The following is a 21,978-nucleotide window of genomic DNA, read 5'->3' on the forward strand; positions in this document are numbered from 1 at the left end:
ATTCTATAATGATATTCAACCAGCATTGCTCTCGCAGAAATTATTATTGTTAGTTAATAAATGAAAACTAATGGCCTCGTCAACACATTAATATTCAAATTAGCGGCATATTCAGCTGTAATTGATTTTCAGTGAAACCTAAAAATTCTATTGGCCTGCATCTTGGAAACGGTTGGGGGGGGGGGGGGCAGCGTGAGGGCGCAGTAACAGAGATGGTCACATAACCCAAAGCATTGATTTAAATAACGCAAAATAGTACGAACGGAAATGTCGTGCGAGATCGATAATTTCGTCAACCGAACAGAAGACGTACACGGGCCCATCAGATAGGAACAGTAAATATAGTCGAGGTCTTACGCCGAACTCCAACGTAGGCACACGACTGCTTTGCTAACTGGTGCTTCTCTCTGGGTCCCAACGATCGGTGGAAGCTGGAAAATGTAACGTGAAATATTTACGACCGAGTGGCCTGCCCATATATATTACGTCACAATCAAATGGGGAAAGGGACCCTCATTCTTCCCTTCTTCCAGGTGCGATAAGTTAGGCTCTCAGCGACGTCACACCGGAATCGTCCAAAATTGGAACGAAAATCACGGCACCGACACGAATTGTTTTCACCCACTAACGCACACGAGGATACGCAGGATCAACCCTGTAGCTGATGATTACCCCTGTTTGAGTACCTAGGTATGACATAGTATATGGTTAATTCGTTAAAAGGAGTTTTTTTTAAACTTTGAAAGAACTATTTCGCTGCCCGATCGATAAAAGTACCTAGAACAGAATTCGCCGATGAAATACCTTCAAGTTACCAAACGCTGACTTGCTCCCAAAGGTAGCCTTGTCAATAAGGTCTAGGCTATAGCAATTGGGAAACCGTTACGCTTTAGGCCAGATCCAGTAATTGAAATTAATTTATTGATTTTCATTTTGTCACATCCAGAAAGTATCACGTTAGAGAACACATGACGATTAATATCGCGAAAGGAGATAACACAGTATCTGAAGTTTTGTCTATTGCGTGAATATGGGTCTGCGTATGGATCAAGCCCGTCCGATGAAGGACACAATAATCGCTTTAGATGCAATTGGGTATTTGATCTTCCTCGAGGACTGTGGGTGAACTGAAACACAAATAAAGCAGGTCTCGGGGTTCATTCGCCTGAAAAAAATCGACAACGCAACAAAACGAGAGTAATGCTACGGAAAGCATTGGTACACAAGATCCATCAGGCCGAGTACGCAGGCAAGACCCTTAACAGTTGGATACTATAATCAGAAAATAATTGGCACATCAACTATGTAATAAGAAGAATTGAACTCGCCAAACCAACACCCCCAGCAGACGGGAGTGTGCGTGCGTAGGGTGGCAGCGGTGGTGTAGAAGGGGGGTTGTGTGTGCATTACGGGTGGTTCCAGCGAGGTCGGATACTACCAATGATTAGCGATTACCTCACTCAATACTACACCTAGGAATTGAAATTAAGCTTATTTCTCACCAGCGATTTTGGCGAAAAGTGAACATGTATTTCGATTAAAATATTCGGGTTAGACGCAAGGAAAGATCAGAGCAATCACTTAAAACCATGGGACAAAAAAAGGTATCGGGAGGGAGGAGAGACGGCAAAAAATAACAATCCTTGAATAAAAAATGTTGAATACTAATATCAAAGAAATTTTGAAGTTAGTTTGTTAAGGCATGGAATCATTACATAAGCTCTCCTGTAATTATAGTTTTAAGACAGTATATCTATATGAAAGGAGCAAGGGAATAACCATCAACCAATAAATCACTCGAAAAACCTTGCAGAGCAGTAGAGGGAACAATTTTTCGCCGACAGGGTGTAATCGAACACAAGGGAAAAAGTGCACCGCCGGGAGCTTTAGTCTGAAAACCTTACTACACTATTACCGCAAAAGAAAATAATTTCTAGACTCCAACAGGCGTACAAAGAAAATCATTTTCACTTTTCACGAATTAACCGCGGGGGGGACTAACAGACTCGCTGTGGTAGAATGTGAATTTTTCCGTCGCCGAAGTGATTCCCTGAATGGCAGACGCTAAAAATGACACGTATCACAACACTCTCTTAGATGAGACGCCGCACTCGATGTTAGAGAGAGAAAAAAATGGGTCTCAGAGCTCATTATTACCTCTCAACTCCCGGACCACCTTGTCGTAATAAAACTCCAACTCGTCCAAATTAGGCGATCCAGGGACGGCATTCTCTGGGAACATGGGAACACGATCGAGACCACGATGACTGCGCTACCACGCACAATGAACAACAGTGAAACAAGACACGAACAAACACGACTAGGACACAGTCCGAGGAGGCTAGTTTTTCGGCGCGAGAAAATCAAATTCCCGAGTCTTTCCGGTAGGAAAAGATTCCGGGACACCAACACACTCCTGGCTGACTGTATGCCACGACACCGGCACCAAATCGAGGGCACGGGAGCCACCTTCGACACCCGATTTGTGCAGCCGCCGCCACCTGTGCACCACACACACTATATCCTTTACGGTGCCGGCCGGCTTCAGTCGCGCCGATATGCTAGAAGGCGACGGCTATGTTCCCCACGGCGTCCATCCATGCGGGTCCGTTGGAGACCGGGGAGAAAGAGAGAGGGAGGTGGGTGTTCACACGGGCGGGGCGGGAGCGGCGAGAAGGGCGGGGCGAGGCAGCCAGGGGTGAGAAATCTCGGGGAGTCGAACGGGACGCGCCCGGATGGGGAATCGGTTGCACCTCGGTGGTGCGGGTAGAGGGTCCGCCCCGAACGAGCCGCGACCTAGGAGGGAGGGGGGGAACCGAGGTATTATTATTGGGAAATGTACCAGCGAGGACAGTCCGGGGGTGTGTTTACCCTTCGACCACGAAAAGTCATCGGGACGACTTCAGAACATATGTAATCTCAGGCGAATTGCGGGACACCGGACTAAAGGACGACTCGGGTCGTTTTTTGAATGGACTACCTCGAAGTGCAAAGTTGAAAAAGAACAATCGCTTCCTCCGCTCCCCGTATCAGCCAGGAGTAAACAGAACACGACAAAAGAATCTCTGAAGAGCCACGAGATAGAGGTCGCGATGATAGAACAATCAGGTGGCGTCAAAAGGCTAAAGAGGGCTAAGTGCGGCGTTTGGGAAATCAACGTTACGGCGACTGCTCAAGAAATTTTGAGCGACTTTCAAAGGGAATAGGTAAAATTATTCAGAATGCGGGAATTCTCGACTGGCCTTCCTGACACGAAGCACTTTGGGATGGGGGCACTCGAGAAAACGAAAGAGGCTGTCAAACCGCAGGATCGAATCGGTCCCAAATCACGTTCGAAAGGGTTTCGGGAACCGCAAGCACGCACACCGTGATCAACGTCAAGGACGAGTCACTCGGGGCGAAGTGGAAGTCCGGACGACAAACACTGCAGGTCGGCCACTTGGCGTGGTCTACGCTAGGTCGCGAATAAACAAGAGGACTTCCCGGGCGCAATGATTAGCACACACTTGCACGAAAGAGTGGGGAGGGGGGAGTGGTCGAGGGATGAGGAGAGACGGATGAAGTCCAGGAAGGAGGGAATATCTCGCGCCCCGTGGTGCGCAATCGGAAGCTCCCGCGGAAGAGGAAGTGGTGGCACTCTTAATCGGGTTTCGCCCTAACTTGCCCCGCGGACGGGTGCGAGCGCTCTCGATGCGGAGCGAAGCCATGCAGATCACCTTCCTCTCGTGCTGGGAGCAAACGATAATAAGTTCCCGGAGGAGAAAACGCTACGGTGCCTCGCCGCTCGCGCCCGAGAAGACTTCATCACGCCGAGAGACAAAGACGGGAACTGGAGTCGTCGGCCAGAAAGACAGGAGCGGTCTCTTTTTTAGATGACAATTTTAGAGACCCTCATTAAGCGACGGCTCCCGTTTAACCCTGCGCTTCCGTGTCTCTAGACCCGCAGCATTGCACGCGATGCGCGGCGGAAATAAAGATTCCTCACTTTAATCGCAGACGGTGATTTTCCAGATAATTTGAGTCGACCCAAACACCAGTTGGGCCGCGGGGGGGAGGTGGGGGGCATGACACCCAGACTCGAAGTCTACGACACCTTACAATTATGAGGGATTCCATAAATATACAGTTTATAGTAACGAACTCTTAAGAGAATGATCCTTGCTTCCGGAACGAAGGTCTATATATTCAATAACAGCGCAAGCGCGAGACAAAACCACAATCGAAGGGCATTTGAACGAGCTTTGATGCATGTTTTAGGTTAACCGCATTAACACACTGGATATGTATAAATCAATAATATTGTAATATATATACATTTTTTAAACTTATTAATTTTTTGTGTGTTTCTGTTTGCTCGTGCTAACTTGATATACATAAGTATTCACATCTGTAAGACTTTCCCTTAAGTTTTGTGTATACATATATATATACATATATATATATATATATATATATATATATATATATATATATATATGTATACATAGTTGGGCGTACAGGATGTGATGCACACTTGAGAGACTGGGTGGAGTTGCACTTCAGAGTTGCATGTTTTCAATTGCGGAACGACGTTTTTCATTAAATGGTTAACTTCATAATGAGTTATCCATACTAAAGGGGTTTGTAATTCCACGAAGTGAAGCCTGACAGCGTAACGTGTATACAGAATTATTTCAAGTCGAACAAAAAAAAGGAACGGCTACTTTTCAACTAAAAATCCAAAATCACATCAAAATTGAAAGTTTCAAGAATTAAATCTCAAGTCCAAACCAACGGAAAACTCGCCGGTGTGCTCAAGAAATAAACTTAAACTTTTAGATATACTTACCAATCAAGAATTCCTACCGAGAACTACTGCTGGCATTATTAAAACAGAGAGTCCAATTTCAACGCAATAATATACTACAATGAAGTTTTTTTTCAATCCTCTTTGACGCTTTCTTGACGACAGAGGCAACCCAGATGAGCAGACTCGAATGAGGACCAAAGAAATATGAAGCTCCTAAGATGAATAAGTGACAGACATGTTGATTTTCCACATTAGTTATAAAACAAATGCGAACGGTTTCACCCTAATATGGACCTTTCTGGATCTCCTTTACGTTGAAACCGGTCGCATTTGCTGTTTGAAAATTGCTTGCCACTCCTTTGAATGCACATCACTTCCATAAAGTTACGCCTGATACTACGAAGTGGCGGTGCCCCACCACTGGGCTTCCTGGACTTGGCCAACACGGGATGCCGATTAAATGGGAAGCGGAGGACGTTCACGTTCGGGCGGAAAAAAAATCCTCGGCAGAAGGCAACCATACCGATCTCCGCGACCGCTGAATGAGAACGACTTGGAGGACACTCGCGCCACACAGACGCGCACAGGAGAGCCGGTCGTAATGAGAGAGATGAAGGTGGAGGGGGGGGGGGGGGTGAGTGGAAAGAATGGGTGGAGGATGGAGGCGAATAGATAGGTTTGTCCCGACGTAACGGTTCCGTGCGGGGGAGGGAGAAAAATAATAGAAATCCGCGGCGGTCTGGCGAGTGATGGTCGAGGCGAAATGCTGAAAAGTGAGAAGAGACGTCGCCGGGGGTATTTTAATGCGACGCCGCAAGGTGAAATGCCTTGCGGTCGGACGCGCAATGCGGAGGTGTGCGTAAATCATGACTGGGAGCAACTGAAATGATTGACGGGCGTGTAAAACGAGCACGGGGGAAGGGGAAGGTGGGTGCTTGGGCGGACCAATTTATATACAATGACGTACAATTTAAGGGCTGGGACACACACATCATTGTGTCCGCCTTGTCGGCGGGAAAAGTTTGGGTTAGTTTGTACTGAAGTATTGTTTGAAATACGACGTGTTCCAAAGAGTAAGCTCCGAATTGATACAATGCTCCGACACCCTTCCACCCGTCAAACTGCACTACGGTGCCTTCGCTACTGCAGTGGCTTACACCATCGACCAGGGTTCGAATCCTGGCGGTGGCAACACTTTACTACGGTTTCCCAGACCCTACCCGGATGGTGAGCACTCCTAGTGGAGTACGCTGTCCGAGGGATGAGACGTAATAACTGCGGACCTCTTGGTGTCCATCTTAAGAGCAAGGTAGTTTAGACACCAGGTTTCCCTAGGGCCTTCCCCCATTCCCCTCAAATTCTACCTCTGGCAAAAACCCACCCATCCCTAATGACGCAAATGACCACGGTGTTCTCCCCTAATAACTTGAAACGTAGCAGTCAAAACGCAATGCACGACGTGCAATTCAAATACGAATTTTTTACAAACATCATGCATTTCGCATAAACACCAGACGTACAAAACGGTGTTTTTGCGACCGTGGGATCTAGTGTCCCAAGTTTCTTGTAGGAGGCAACACAAAACGGGAAAAATATCACTAAACAAAAGACATCCGCCTAGCCACCGGTCAGGGCGCCTATGCACGCATCTCGGCATGTCCATTGCGGGAAGCTTTGTGCTTACGCGCCCGTACGAAACCGTGGGTCCAAATGATGAGACATCAGTTCGCTCTCGTCGACACCCGGTCGTCTTCCTTCTCCCTCCCCGAGGAGATAATCACCGCCCCTGGCACACCTACCGTCAATGACGATCAAGATGACCCCGCGGCTTTAACGGCGGGAGGCTTCCAGCAGCAGCGGGAGTCCAACACGGGCAGGAGGAGAGGGTCGCGGGGCGGGCGGGTGGACGAGCGATTTACACATCAGCACTTTTCAGACTGAGTCCGTACTTCGAGAACTAGAGCGAGTCCGAGGAAGGGTCGTTTCCACGGGGCATGTAATGGGAAAAACCCCACTGGGGTTGGGACAATCCTGACTCCCTCCGGAAGAAAAAAAAACTTTTTGGCTGCGACACAAGCGACTGTGTGTCTCCGCACACTTCCGAAAAATTGCCGCATCGATGGATTTTCGGACAGCGCGAGCCGCAAAACGTCATGACTGCAGAATAAAGATTTCTCCTTTTTCTTTCCTGTCGCTCTTGATTTACTCCATACCTCCATTGTATTCGACATTTCCAACAATAAATTGAACGCGTAACAAGACGGAAATTTTAAGGTTGCAAAACTTTTCATTGTCTATTGATTCTTCCCCGTTTTTAAAATTTCATCAGACTTGAAGGAACAATATAGAAGTCATTCCTTTCGCGCTGATGAAGCAGAGAGTGGAGACCTTGAGGGGGGCGTATTTGCTGAATCCAACCGAGGAACACTACGAAGAGACTCAAAACCTTTTGCGGTTTAGTAACAAAATCATAACCTCAGGATGCCAAATGTCACACGGAAAAAATGAGAGTAAATACCCGACGTGGTGCAATCTTCCAAAAGTCAGAAGCCTAAGCGATCGCCACATGAAATGTACAAAAATGAAAGCCCGCATACCGGACGAGTGAGAAGGAAAATAAGCGAATTTCAGTGTTCACTGCAACACTCGCACACCGTTAAAGATGATATGGCAACCACCGTTCTCTCAAAACCAGTTTTTCACGCATGATAAAACATCTTCCCTCTGATTTTATCTTATTTCGTACACTGAAAATGTTTTTTGATATCTTTGATTTCAACTTCGCGGCAATCTAAAAAATTTCACAGTACATTTCCGTCGTTGTCTGTACGCGTAAGAATCTATTTTTACCAACACTCGACAACATACGATTGAAGAAACGAAGAATTTTTTCTCGCTGCACATCAAGTTAAATGTATTCTTGGAATGGATATTCCCCTTAAAATTCTTCCTTTTGTATTTCAGTGATAGCACCCTGGAAACTGAAGTCAGTCTCTAATTTCTCCCTTACGTGAAAAACCTTTCCCTTTCGATAGGCTTCCATATGTAATTGTATAATGAATCAACTCAGATAAGGTTCTGTATTCTTTTTTTTTCAGAATTTAAATGCTGATTCGTCTCCTTTAAACTAACAATAACAAAATACCACCCAATAGCATACTAACAAACTCCGGCTCTCAGATAGAGGTTTTTCACATATACACACCTGTATATGTGAAATGGTGACCAGATTCAAGCATTGAGCTTATTTGTTAAGAGTGAATTATTGCCAAACAAGGAAGCCGTGTCGTCGGGAAAACGTTCCAAATTCACGTGGCGCAATAAAAGGCAAATACTATCGCACAATGAAATGACAAAGCCTCTTTTTATTTAAAACGTGAAGATAAATCGGATTAGGCCGATTTATCTTAAAGTGACAAAACAATAACCGTTGTCCCTTCTTCCAACAAAATTCTATCACAAACATTACCTTCCAGAAAATAACGAAAACGCCACGGGCATACATACTTATGCCAAATGAAGAGATCAATGACCTCGTATTAGGGGAATGGCCCCTGCACATAATTTGAGCCTTTCAGGAACAGATTCGGGTATTCTCGTTAAGATAATATTAAGTAATTTTCCGCATGCAAGTAACACTTCTGAAACCTCAATTAAATACCTGCTCCAAGATTCGCACAGATAATCCTAGTGCACAACAAAAGGATAACATCGAATACAATTTACACAAAAATGAAATGGAGTCAATCGCATGCCATAGATCGGAAAGGCAAACCTCGAGGGCAAAATCCTGAGGGCGCACAGCCTCGGATGTACTCCGCACAATACTACATCAAAACTTAAGTTTTAGGGAATATTAGTCTCACTCAGTGATGACTTTGCGGGTGCCTGAAAAGCCATTGATTATTTGTAGGCCCAATCTAAGTTTTAAGGGGGGAGTCATCCATGTCCTAAATTTTCAATTATGTGAGCAAAACCTACAGTGTGTTTCTGATTACGCGTTGAGCACTAATACCATGCCTAGGATTTATTAGAAGAGTACTTGGTAAATGCAATGAAAAGGTCAAAGAGAAATGTTATCTGTCGATGGTTAGGCCTCGCTTAGAATACGCTGCAAGTATACAAATGGGATCCGCACGACGTTAGATAAATTGCCGAAATGGATCGCGTGCAGCGTAGATGAGATAGATTCGTAAAACGTTGTAATGATAAACTTATTAGCGAATCCAAAATATTAGAGCAGCTAGTCTGGGGATAACTCACGGAGCGAAGGTTAAAATAAAGATCGAAGCTCTTGCATAAATTGGGAGCCTCTTTAGCAGTGATGTTGAAAATGTATTATTACCCCCATCGTAATACGGAAGGAGAGATCATACTAAAAAAATTGGAGAAATTAAGGGTAGAGCAGGTAGATTTAAGATATCCTTTTTTAACGAACGATAGGGGATAGTAATAAAATAGTTCGACCGCGGTAGGGTCATGTTCGGGTAAAATTATTCTGAAGTGTATATTCACCCTCTGCCACAACCTGGCGGTGGCTTGCAGGGTATAATTAACAAATCCGTTATTCTCTGTGATAGGATACATATTTATCTTTCCATGGAATAAATATCGTTCACTTCTAGGACTACTTACTTCAGCTTAAAGTGATAAGATGGTGATAAGCACGTTGAGACAAACACACTCCTCTAGGACGGACCTAAACGAAATAAAGTTCACTCCAATACGAGTGTAATCAACGTGTACACTGCGAAGCAGTTGAAGACTGAAGAGAAGTAAAAGTGGTCACAAAGTAAGCTAATGAAATTTCTAAGAAAATACGAGAGAAATCCTTTAATTTTTTAAGCAAATTTTAACCTATGCAACTTTTAACTTATATTTTAGGCATAAATAATAACACAACCACATATTATAATGCAAGAGTAACAACACTACCAATTAAATCCACACTTAGCATACTTGATATAATCTTCCTTCATTTTTAGCGCTAAAAATGACATGCATTTCCACCCGGAACGTCAATACATCTTTGCAATCCCTAAGAAAAAGGGACGAAACTCTTAATAGTAAGAGATCACCTTTGTGGCGATAGAAGTACTACTTGACATGGAGAGAGATAAATAATCTTACTCGAAAATAAAAATAGACAATTTACGACAATCGTTTACCCGATAATTTAAAGCACAATTTTCTCGAAAATCATCATCATTTTTGAAAGAGTAATGTCTGAAACATACGAAACATGGCAGTGGAGTGAAGTGGAATGATTCTATTCGTAAACAGGCACGTAATGTTGAAACCACACCGCGGTGTGGTTTTAACATTACGTCCACAATGTGGAAACCACATCGCACACCCTGGCCACTATTTTAAATGTGCAATGAGAAATGGGTAGCTTTCTTCCAAGTGTCATATTAACACTCCTATATTATGGGTTAAATGGAAGAAGGGACCATTTAGCCTCAATTTCGCCCAAATAAAGACCTCTATCTATCTATCTATCAATCAATAGTCCAAAACGTTTTGAAAGGATAAAAAAAAATCGTGTGCCGGAGGAGAAATAAACAGCTTTTCCACACATACCGACCATTTTTCCCCTGACAAAAAGTTCTGAAATAACATTGTATCTTAAAGTGAAATGACGCTCAACTTACTTCGAGTGCTGAAAAAATATTGTCGACGATGAAATGAGATAAAAATCACGAACTCGGCTTAAGTAGACATTTCGTATTCGACCTTCTTTTAGTATACATTCACATATCACTATCAATTTTAAATAATAAGCCGACCATTACTTTTAAACGTGATTTCCGCTTTCAAATGCAAGAATTTTATAAGTGAAGGCCATAGAAATGAATGGATACGTCCGGTAGAAGAAATGCTCTATGTGATTCCTAGGGGAAAATTTTAACAGTTGTCACCGAAATAGGAGAGGCCGTGGAACCCCAAAAATCGCCCGTGAGTATTCTTGCTTAAATACCAGTGACTCAGTGTTTCGAAAAACTCAAGTTACATCTAAAATCTTCACTTATTCCCCTGGCACAAATACTTATTAACAATTAAAATATTAATATTTCTTTCAAACGAAGCGTATGGACATCTATTTCATATTTTAATTGATTTTTCAACAATAACAGAGACGAAGACTGTTACAATTTTCCACTTCATAAAGATTTATTTCAGACTAGTTTCGAAGTACTGCATCATTTCCAAGTTTTTTTTCAAGGTTTTCCAATATTGGATTATTACAAAATTGGCTTCTTCGCTGAAGATCAACATACGTAAAAAAATCTTCCCTTAGTGGCATGCAGTGAGGTTAACGCGATTTAACGAAAATAATGAATTAACTAATAATAACCGAAGTACAAACTTTCGTCACTGGCTGCCAACCGTGGGAAACCTACAGTAATAACATGCGTGAGGTATTTTCCTCCAACAAAGAAATATTCGCCCAAAAATTGGATGCGCTACCATATGGCACACGTGGAATACCAAGGGTTTCCCCACATTGTGCCGGAAAGGAAGATCCAATGTGTTGAGAGCTACATCCTTAAGATACCGCCACATGCTCAATTGACCACCTGAGAAGGATGAACGCATCAATCACTCTACTCACGCTCCTTACGCAGGAATCTAATGGAATGATTATATTTCAAACCTCGCCTCCCAGAAGGGTTTAACGAGAAAAACCCACACTCAAAGAGGACACGCATCACGTTTTCACCTCAGGAAAGGAGAAACTTCCCAAGTCATCTCGCGGGTGTGGTCGGATCCACGTCTTCCTTCGGTCAACATTATTTCAGGCCGCCCTCGCCGAATGGAGGTGATTAAGTGGTGCAACGTGAATTCTCACGAATAACATTTTCACCTCGGTCATGAAAGCAGCCCGCATTACACCCCGCATAAAGAAAAGGATGACGTAGCTACGGACGGATAACAGCACCAATTACGGAATGAAGGAAAAAGGCGTTTTGTTTGAACTCAAGTAATGCAAAACGCCCGAAAACAATCAGCAATATCGTTCAAACTCTTCCATTCTCGCAGGTAACTAGTGCTTTTTTTACATTACAAATTTATTCTTACGGTCACAATCAACACATTTCCTCACGAATATGCTACTTTGACTGATTGGAGAATGAACCTCTACCATATTAAAACGGTAAGAGGGGAAAATGTTTTTTCTAAAGTCATTTCTGGTATATTTTAAATATCCCATTTACTTAACCAATTATATTAATCCTGTTCGCACTAGTTGTGATCTGAACACTATCAATGATGAACACGAACTGCTCTGTCAGATGTATTATTATCATAATGCCAGACATATACCTCAAGATAAAAATACTTCAGCGTTGTTGCTTAATTGGTAATGTTGCTCAGTGCTATTTTTTCTCTACACTTGATGCATGTTCAACAAACACGCAGGTGGAAGAAATAAAAACTTTTGAAAATGCAACTCCATGAAACTACCATATCATTATTGGTGAGTAATCAAATTTCTTAATTCCTTTCTCTCTCTATTCCAATATCTGTCTATTATAAGAAGATAAACTTTGCTGGTTCGCTCAATAGTGACCAGCTCTCGTGGTGACATATATTTAAAATTTCAGACGACGGCATAGTGAAGGTTTCACCACCCATGCTAACCGAGAAAGCAAAAGACTGATCGATTCAGCACAGTGTTCATTACAGGTTATGCACTGAACGGCAATCGTTAAATAAAAACTCAATAGCATAGGTTCAACAAACAAGAGACGACTAAATCATGTTCGGAATAACTCCACGGGTCAAATATTACGTTATACGCAGGTATCTTCACAATAATTACCTCATCGATCATAATAAATTGGATCCATGAATGAATCAACTAGGTGGTTTCGCAACTGCTGTTCAAATGACGTAATTTTTCCACGGACTGCCGAGACCAGACCATTACACCATCCCGCGGAGAAAACATGAATCACGTCCGTCCTCCACCACCAGCTTCACTTTCTTCCAACTCGACGAACGTCAGTCTTCTTTTTTTTCCGCGTCAACTTGGGGTCAGTAACATGGCTTATCACCAATGGGGGAGAGGGTTGGTGGGCAAATGAGGTCCCGACGAATTCATTATTGCCACATGCACGACGAAATCCCTCTAAACACTCCATGGGCGCGGTGTCCGAAACCCACCGATTCGACTGACAGGTATTTTACGACGCGGAGGCACAATTCGAATCAATCAATATTTCTGGTGCTTTAGACCCGACGGCTGTAGTACTTTATAATCACAGAAAATAGCATTATTTCATCGTTCAATAAAGTAACTATAAGGGTAGTGTGATGATGGTGTACTATAAGAACAGCTAAGTCGGGAAAACATTAAATAAGCAATGCATATCCCGATTATTTTATGTAATTACTAACTAATTATTCAAAGCATGCCAGAATAATGTCATTTAAAATTCACCGGACAAGAGGCACACGCAGTATTCGCGCGGGACAAGTTGCGTTGAAATCGGCAAGCGAAAATTTGGCCCAAGTCCGACCGGTTCCTGGCTAAGTGGTGAGAGAAAATCCAAAATCGTGCCCAGAGAGGTGGTGCGCTTTAATTACATTAGACAGACTCAATCGCTATGATCGATGGGGTCACCTGCACTACTTTCCTGCAAATCCACGGGAACAAAAGTACCAACGGACGTGCTCAATAATGTCTCACATCTCCGGCCTACATAGAGCCTAAGAAGTGGGTGACTTATTTCAAGCGGCGGAAGACGCCTGGGGAAGATCTATGGAGGGGGACCATGTAGCTAAGTTTTGTGAGGTCATTCTGAGAGTTTGCGATAACCACTTATCTTCTCACTAAAAACCACGCGAACATTTTTCCCTAATGCCGATTGAGGGCATGTTTGACATTAAAACTTACGGGTTGGCAACCATTAAGTTTTGGGACACAAAAGACAATTCATTAATTAAAAAAATGAAATGATTCACGATATAATAAATAGCGTTTTCAAGATTTGGAAAACACTTGTCCGACGTAACCTTTCGGAAAAAATATCTCCCTTTCTCCTCCGCCAATTCTTTCCCAGAAGATTCATAACTATGAATATTCATTCTGGTAACCGTCGTTGCGATAAACTGAATGACTTCCGACTGAAATGTGACGCAACAGATACACCTACTGTAACCCACTTATTACGTTCTTTGATGATCGACATATTCACTGTTATCTCATCTCCAGATTTTAACAAACATTTTGTCGTTTCAAAACGTGCTTAATTTCAATGTACCCTGAAATGGTCCCTCCCAACAGAATGCCATTCTTTCTTTTTCGTGAAGGAAACAAACTGGGTTAAAATTCTACGGAAACGCAGGAAGGTTCAAAGAGCCGACTTCCAACTACCAACACACGAATGAAAATGTTAACGGAGACATTTGCTCGAGTGGCCAAAGAACGGGAGATACTATGCAGAAGAGACCAATCGGCAGAGACTAACGCCCAAGACAAAAGATAACGACGTCACACCATCACTTGAGATAACGATCGGCTGAATTAACTAACAAGAAGTTGACAAATGTATTGCGAACTCACTTCAACAGTTCAACTCCGGCGAAGTGCCCACGGATACACCAGAAAGTAACCGAGCAGAACGACCCACTCGAAATGTTGTTAAGTTTGAAAGATGCCCGAGAGGTCAACGTTTAATGACTTTTTTACACGGAGAATGAAGGGCATTAATTTTTATCAAAAATATGGACCATCGAGGAAAAGAATAAGACCAATGGAGCATAAACTTATGGTGTGGAACCGCTAAACCTCTCCGAGAGAGGTGTCAAGATGAAAGGAAATATAAGAAGTGGGTAATAAATGTGAAACTCTTTTCATTTCACATTTATTATATATTACTAGCCGTAAGAGCTCATTTCTATCAATATAAGAAGTGGGGTTAGGGAAAGTAGGAAGAAAGACGGGGAGGAAAGATGAGAGAGGGAAAGGAATTCACTGAGTGACCACTGAATGGATGACCCAACGAAAGCGGAGGGAGGATGTGGGGAAGAAAGGGAAGGCAAGGGGGGGAAGGAGTGATGGCGACTGGGAATGAGTGGGAAGACAGTCGGCGAACGCATCCTGAAATTTCAAGCGTAGGTGCCAAGTGATGGGCTAGACGCTGCCTGTTGCTGTTACTTCGAAAATATTCCAAAATCGGTCTAGCACAAAAACCGCGATCCGCCCCGACAAAATCCCAAGTTCTCTAAGGTCAAAGCGTTGATCATCAGCACTCGTGTCACTCCTACCAATATTGCAGCATGACGCAACTGCTCACCGAAAAAAATACCAAATTAAAATAAAAAAAACTCGGTGAAGACAGAACTGGAATCGGGCCAACTTCCAGGAGCGAGCAATTTATGAAGGGAAAATGTGTCGCAACTGAAAACGCCACATTTCTGAGCGAAAGATAAGATTACTATGAGAGTAAAACCGCAGAGGCGAGTGGGGTGGGAGGAGATAGCGGCACTCCCCGAGGCCGGCCGGCAACGGCTTCAAGGATGGACATTACCACTGCGATCATATACAAATTCTTCTTGGGTTACCGCTCAAGAAGTCGCCAATCGGGGTCACTGAAGAGCGCTCACTTCGCTGCACGTTTCAACTAAGGCCGAGATAAATTGCATTTTGGCGAATGGTGGCGTTTTTACGAGCGGACGATCACGACCAGGGAACGACACTGTGGCGTGGGAGTTCAAATAACAGGATATTAATTTAAGGAAAAACCATGATGCGACCATAGAAGCATATTGAACTACGTCAACGCTCTACCAGCGAGATCGCTCGGAATATTTTTTCCGTAATGAAAGAGAGATCGTTATCTTGGAAATTTTTACAGAGCTCTCTGATGGTTCGCGTAGCTTCTTTATCTTGTCCTCGGGAAACGATCACGCGATTTTTATTCTTTCATTGGTCGTTAGGTAAAACTGTTATCTTCAATTCAGTGAAATTTCAACTCTTCATTCAGGATTCATAAATATTTTTCTTTCGATTTTTTTAGCGGGATATGAACATTCCTACCGATCACCTCGATAAGAAATGCACCTACCTGTTCCTTTGTAGCACGATTTTAATTGTTTTTAGACGCATATTCTGGGAGCTAAAATTCATTCTGATAGTTCGTCTTCTACTAAATCACAGTAGGTCTTCGAGCGATAACAGCATCGGTTTCCGTAATCGTACAAGGGGAATATACTCGACAAAATATGGCGCCACTATCTACCTAAATTAATGGCATCTCTTGTCCTTCTGCGTGTAGACTGAAATGCCTATTCCATTTTTCCTCTTCCCTTGCTACAGCCACAAGCATGAGTTACAACAATTTTACACTGGCGGTACCATTTCTAAGACCTCTCGTCTCAGGGATGCAGTCAAATTGAACGTCGGAAGAGTTTATTTCTGCTTTTTAGACCGATACAATGAAATGAATAGCAAATGCGGTTTCCCAATACTGAATTTGCTTGAAACCTACCTTTAATGCATTACGGGGACATTCAGCATTGCATCCAAAGATACGAATCGTGATAAACCGATTATAAATTACATCAACGAACAGTACGAGGAAATTCCTCATTTATTAATGAACAGTCGTCAATCAATTTCTAAATGCGTAAGCAAGTTGAAATGAGTTAGAAAAAAAATTAACAAACGCTGCGATATTAGGACATATTTTACAACATTTTTGCCCAGGTCGACGAGAAACCTGTGGTCGTTTTGATCGTTAGTCACGTACCTGCGAGCGCCTTAATGCGCGATCTCTCGAAGAGGCGGGAAGAGGAGTTCCCGCCGTCGTACTCGTAGTCTTCGACTATTTCCTGTTGCAATGTTGGGTCCCAACGGACCAAGGAGATGTCCGTCGTCATTGCTGGGGCCGCTGAGGGTCAGGCTCCCAACCCTCCTGAAACAAAAGAGAGAAACGTTAGGAAAATATGCTCATAATTCCATGTTTAATTATCTTTAAATGACGACACAATGGAAACATTTTTTCACAAGGAGGCGCTAATTAACTAGTGGTGCACCACGACTGTAGCCAGTTTCTGGCGAAGAACTATTTGTCGGGAGAAACCTTTTAATACCTCGTATCTTTCATAGCCTTCCATTAAATTCAAAATATTCGAGTGGCTAAATGACTCGAAGGAATTCGTTATTGAATTTCTTCAAGCGAAATTCGCAAGACTACTAGATAAAAATATGGAAAGTTCGCAATACGGAGTACCCTGGAAACAATGGACGCAAAATTAAACACATTCAAAACAAAACATTACCCAATTTCAATAGTCGACTGGTCAATATAGTTGGGCACATGAAAAAGCAATGCGGCACTCGAGCCCCATTTAACAAGGCACTAAATAGCATAAAGCAACAACACAACACTATATACCATTTTTCAACCATTTTCTACTTCCCTACGTTTCGTACAACATTCTATAATATCTTTTCCTCCCTCGCCCAATATTCTCTACTCTTACCGCGCCTTTAAATTAACTTTCACGGAATATATGACCATATTACCACATCGTCTGACGAAATGTATTTAGAATTAATAAGATGTAAAGAGTTCTAAATGAATTATTTGCTTCAGTGAAAAACACTACACAAAATTACCATTTTAACAATGACGGGGTTGGGAGAAATTTTCAGACTTCGTAACCAGGCACTTATGTGAAACGTGAGGAAATGAGCTTGCAAAATTAAAAACTGCGAGAGAAAAAATATTTTTTAGAATTAATTCACCAATCCAATTCATCTCGGTATCTCACCTTAATTGGACGGAAAAGATTACCAGGAGCTATAATTTGATTGAAAAACTGATTTTTTTATTGTTGATTAATGTTTTTGTATAAGATTCTTAGAAGTCTCAGAATACGATTCACGTGAAAACTTCGTGCTTTGTGTAATGTTTTTGCTCCGAAGTCCTGTTTATTTCGACGAAGTTCGTATAGTTATTTTTAGATTTTTGAACGTTATTATGAGTACTTGTAATAAGGTAGTTCAGATTGTACTTAAACGAAAATTGTATCGATCGATACTAAGTGAAATCAACTAACTAAACACTAACTAAATGATAGGTGACACCTCGCGGCCATACTCTGGTAAAATTAAGTCAAAGAGCCTTGGGTCTTGGTACTGGTAGAGCATTTCAACGTTACCAGGAACTACAACTTGCATTGTGAATAACCGTATCAAACATAATGCACCTTCTCACCAACATCAATCTGATTTTTCAGTTTTTATTTCAACTGCATGGGCACAAAAATTACCGTCAATCAAATGGTACTATTCTTATTATTCTAAAGGTTTACTGTCGTAGGACGATTCGAGTGTGTTGGATGCGTAACTCGTATCTAATGTAGCCAAATCCATTCCTCGCAGGAAATCAAGCTTTCTTCAGCGTTATACGTATTTCATTTCGATGATGAACATGCAGAGTTGATTTCACTGCTGTTTCTGTGGTTACATTATGATTTTCTAATCCATCTTCAGAACACAGTGGGCCACAGACTGACCAGAACTCAAAAATATTGACGCACTATGGATGACCCATAGCGCTTATTAATTACGCTGATATGACAACTCTTATCCATTTTCGAAACCTCTTTTTTCACAACTTGCCCCATGCTGGCGCCCTCAACGAACATAGCAACTCGCTCGCCGATAGCCCTGAGATGTTAGCCCATTGCGTGTTTTTTATTTCGCTAGTGCTGTCCATTTCCTCAGAGCCATTTCTAATTTCTTCCGATTTACCTCTCTCCTTCGAGAAAAATATGGGGGTTCAGTCGTGATTAACCGTGATGGAAAAAGCAGGTATTAATCCATAAGAGAGATATGAAGATTTCCGTCGAATCTCACCCAACTACGTAAAAATAACTCTCCCCAGTGAAACCAATGAGTCTTACTTGATGCCATGATGTATTTTTAGAGTCATTCGGTTTGCATCTTTTTCCGGGAGTTTCCGTGGAACCGACCGGAGGCGGAACAGTACGGGTTAATATAGCCATCATCTGAGGCAACTATATGAATCAGAACTCCAAAAATGTTCACTTAAATGGCCGCAGCAAATGGAAGCGATGATAAAGAGTTTCACAAAACAAGTTATGTTATACTAAATCGCTTGAAGCTCGGAGATAAAATATTGGCCCAAATGGCGTATCTAGAAAATTCACGATTAAGTCAACGGCAATGGATTACGCACACATTTTTATCATAGAAAATTGTAGATTTCACTCCTTTCGCTAACCTGAAAGACTACACAAACTAAGGGCCGTAAGACTATACTGTCCTTACGTATTCCAGCCCTTTGCGTCTGCTCCTATTTTACGCGTATGATAAGCAACCGATGCCGGTGGCCACCGCCAAGTTCAGTGAAAATAAAGAGTTTCCTTTCCATCAAAGAAATCGAATTGTAACTGTTTCACGCATAATGTGGAGAGTGAACGTCGAATGAACAAAAGAAGTCGGAACACGTTTCCTCGCATCAGTTACAGAAGACGCTGCGGTTGGAGTCATCGGTTAGGGAGCTGGAGAAAATTTCGCTTTTGAAACGGGATGGCCGTTCCCAGCGAGAAAGGAAAAATCTGGTCTTCCCTAAATGTACATACATATTTATTGAAACACAGGCGGGGTATACGGGGACACTCCTTCAAAGCATCCAAGCACAGACACGAGAACTAACAACGATTATTTTTAAGAACTCCTGCATTCATGATGGTCGCAATAATGTTTGCCACTTAAAAAGATGGGCGAATAATTTGTCGATTAACCTTGTTAGCACTCAAGAAAATGAAACTGAACAAGCAAACCACTATGATGTCTCGGCCTAAATTTTACTTAACCGTTAAATCTGTAGTTACACGACCTATACTAGCTTTTATCACAACAAACTGGCTTCATTTTTTTGGTGTGCATTAAAGAGTGCCCAGCGTGGAAGTGTATTCACCAGATCTAAGCTTTAGCATAGGTGCACCGCAGGGAAAGCAAAATACTCATGGAAATAACTGCTAGAGACTTAATGAATGAAGTACGAGAAAGTTTTCAAAATTTGAACTAACATGATGGCGCGTAGCAGTGAAGAATTGACATAACTAATCGAAAGTAACTAACACACACAACCAAAAAACGTAACAGCATAATATTAACGAATTAAGGGCTCCATGAAAATACTAGCCAACAAAATTAACGCCCTTCGTCATAGGTATTGAGTTGGCTACCTGAGAATGTATCGCACTAGAACAATTAAATTAGAGAGCGCCGTTGAATGGAAGGACTGCCTTATCAATCAAAAACGCCAACATTCACAAGATATGCACCCAAGTCCTTCAACGTACGCCAGCCCGTTTTCCACGAAGATAAAACTGACGAGCGAGCAGAGGTTGGCTTCATTCTCAACCAGCCGATTACCGTGCCACGGCACAAAAAAGAAACAGAATTCGTGTCCGTTCTTTAGGCAGCAACCGACGGCACTCGTATCATCAGCGAAGGAGGGGGGGGGGCTCACCCACCGCCACCACCGATCCAACCCCTCCGTGCGATGACCGAATTCCTCGGCGAATGGCTTAAAGGTTTCTGAGCCGTCCCAAAATAAACGCCGCGTAGTGAAGGCCCATTTGGCAATGTCAATTCAAACTTTTCGAGGAAAAGGCTTCCGAAGCGGAGCTCGGGGGAGGGTGGTTGGGGAAGAGGATTTGAAAGAGAATGGTGGGGAGGGAAGGGGTTGCAGGGGACTAGCCTTCCAGGGAGAGGAGTGCAGCGAGTACGCGCTCACTCGCCAAACGCCACCGCGAGATGGCTCTGCCCTGAGAGGACGGACGCACCAGCGGATGATGACCTACTTTAGAATGTGAAGATCGCACGCAAGCCGTGCGAGGCGAGGAGCGAGCGAAGCGACGCGCCGACACCTCGCCCATAACGGAACCTTTCGGTAACGGACGTGTTTTTTAAAATGTTTTCAAATTGTTATAGCACAATGCAGAGTTCCGATACCCACGGTAACGGGTCACCACGCAAAGGGGAAAGCTATTCCTTCCGCTGAAGGGTTGGCTTTGGAGAGGAGGGAGGTTCGCTTTTCCTCCGTCTCCGTTATCGTTTTTCGGAATGAGCAGAATCATCCCGCACCTGGTCTTTGTTCGGAGGCGGTCACACCGGCAATGTCGGTGGATCCCCCGCGATAAAAACATCGTATGTATCCGTGAAGGTAGCGACGAAAAGGCTGCACCGTGCTGGGTGCACAGAGGTTTGATTGACGGGAAATGTATTTCACAGCCAGAGAAAGTTGAAAAATAATAAACAGAATGCAAAGTGGTTTACCTAAATTGCATCTTCTCACATGAAACTCGAAAATATTTTGGGCAAATGTTTTTGGAGGTTATTTATATGGGGCCCGACAGGCAACATACGAACATAGGCCTTTGGGATCCTACAGAGAAAAATCTGCAATCACTTCTCCAGGGGATCAACAAATACTCAACTGTGCAGAAAGATGCGACCTTTTTGTCGAACGCATCATCACGGCATCATTACCGGCACACATCATGACGATAAAGAAAGAGGAAAAAAAGATTACATTTAAACTGGCCGATAGCATCATGTGTTACAAAACGTCCACGAGGAAGAAAACGCTGGACGGCAATCGACTTCAATGCCACCGCTTGTATAATACTTGGCAAGCAATTGTAATTCGCAATATACTTTTCTCCATCACCATTGTGTACATCACGGCGGATTCATTTCAGAAACTGAACCTAAGAAATCAAAATCAAGTTGAAGTGACATTTTTCCACGCGCCCATTAATCGCCAGGGTTTTTTTTTCAGGATGTGCCACGCTGCCACATGCGACATTTTCTCGATCCCACCTCCCCCTCATCTATATCGCACGAATGATATCACTTGTCCGCCCTGGCAGTTGAATGCCCACACGGGCACTATTGATTCGTCTCTGCAAGAGTTTTCTGCGCGTTGTGATTTATGATGTAAACCTTTCAGCACGGTGTCACCCTTTCACCTTCATCCTTGACGATACAAATTTATTCAGTACGGAGCCATATTTAGTATTCAACATTTTTTTCTGATGCACAAAACATACCAGAGTTAGTTAAACGTGGGTAATTGATAGCCAAACGATTTAAGGGGCACTGGTTGGAGAGTTCGATACGCGATAATCGC

At 42.9% G+C, this 21,978-nt stretch overlaps 1 protein-coding gene across 9 annotated transcripts in view; it reads right to left on the bottom strand.

Moving 5' to 3' along the window:
- Positions 1 to 21,978, bottom strand: part of beta-Spec (spectrin beta chain) — a 237,795-nt gene that overhangs the window by 76,360 nt on the left and 139,457 nt on the right. For all 9 annotated transcript variants that reach the window (XM_071585459.1, XM_071585453.1, XM_071585458.1 and 6 more), the window contains one exon: positions 16,552 to 16,716. In XM_071585459.1, the coding sequence (XP_071441560.1) occupies positions 16,552 to 16,681 (130 nt within the window). In that variant the 5' untranslated portion in view covers positions 16,682 to 16,716. The remainder of the gene's footprint in view (positions 1 to 16,551; positions 16,717 to 21,978) is intronic.

Source organism: Hetaerina americana, unplaced genomic scaffold (assembly GCF_022747635.1).
Source record: "Hetaerina americana unplaced genomic scaffold, ioHetAmer1.1.p SCAF_2, whole genome shotgun sequence".
Taxonomy (NCBI): domain Eukaryota; kingdom Metazoa; phylum Arthropoda; class Insecta; order Odonata; family Calopterygidae; genus Hetaerina; species Hetaerina americana.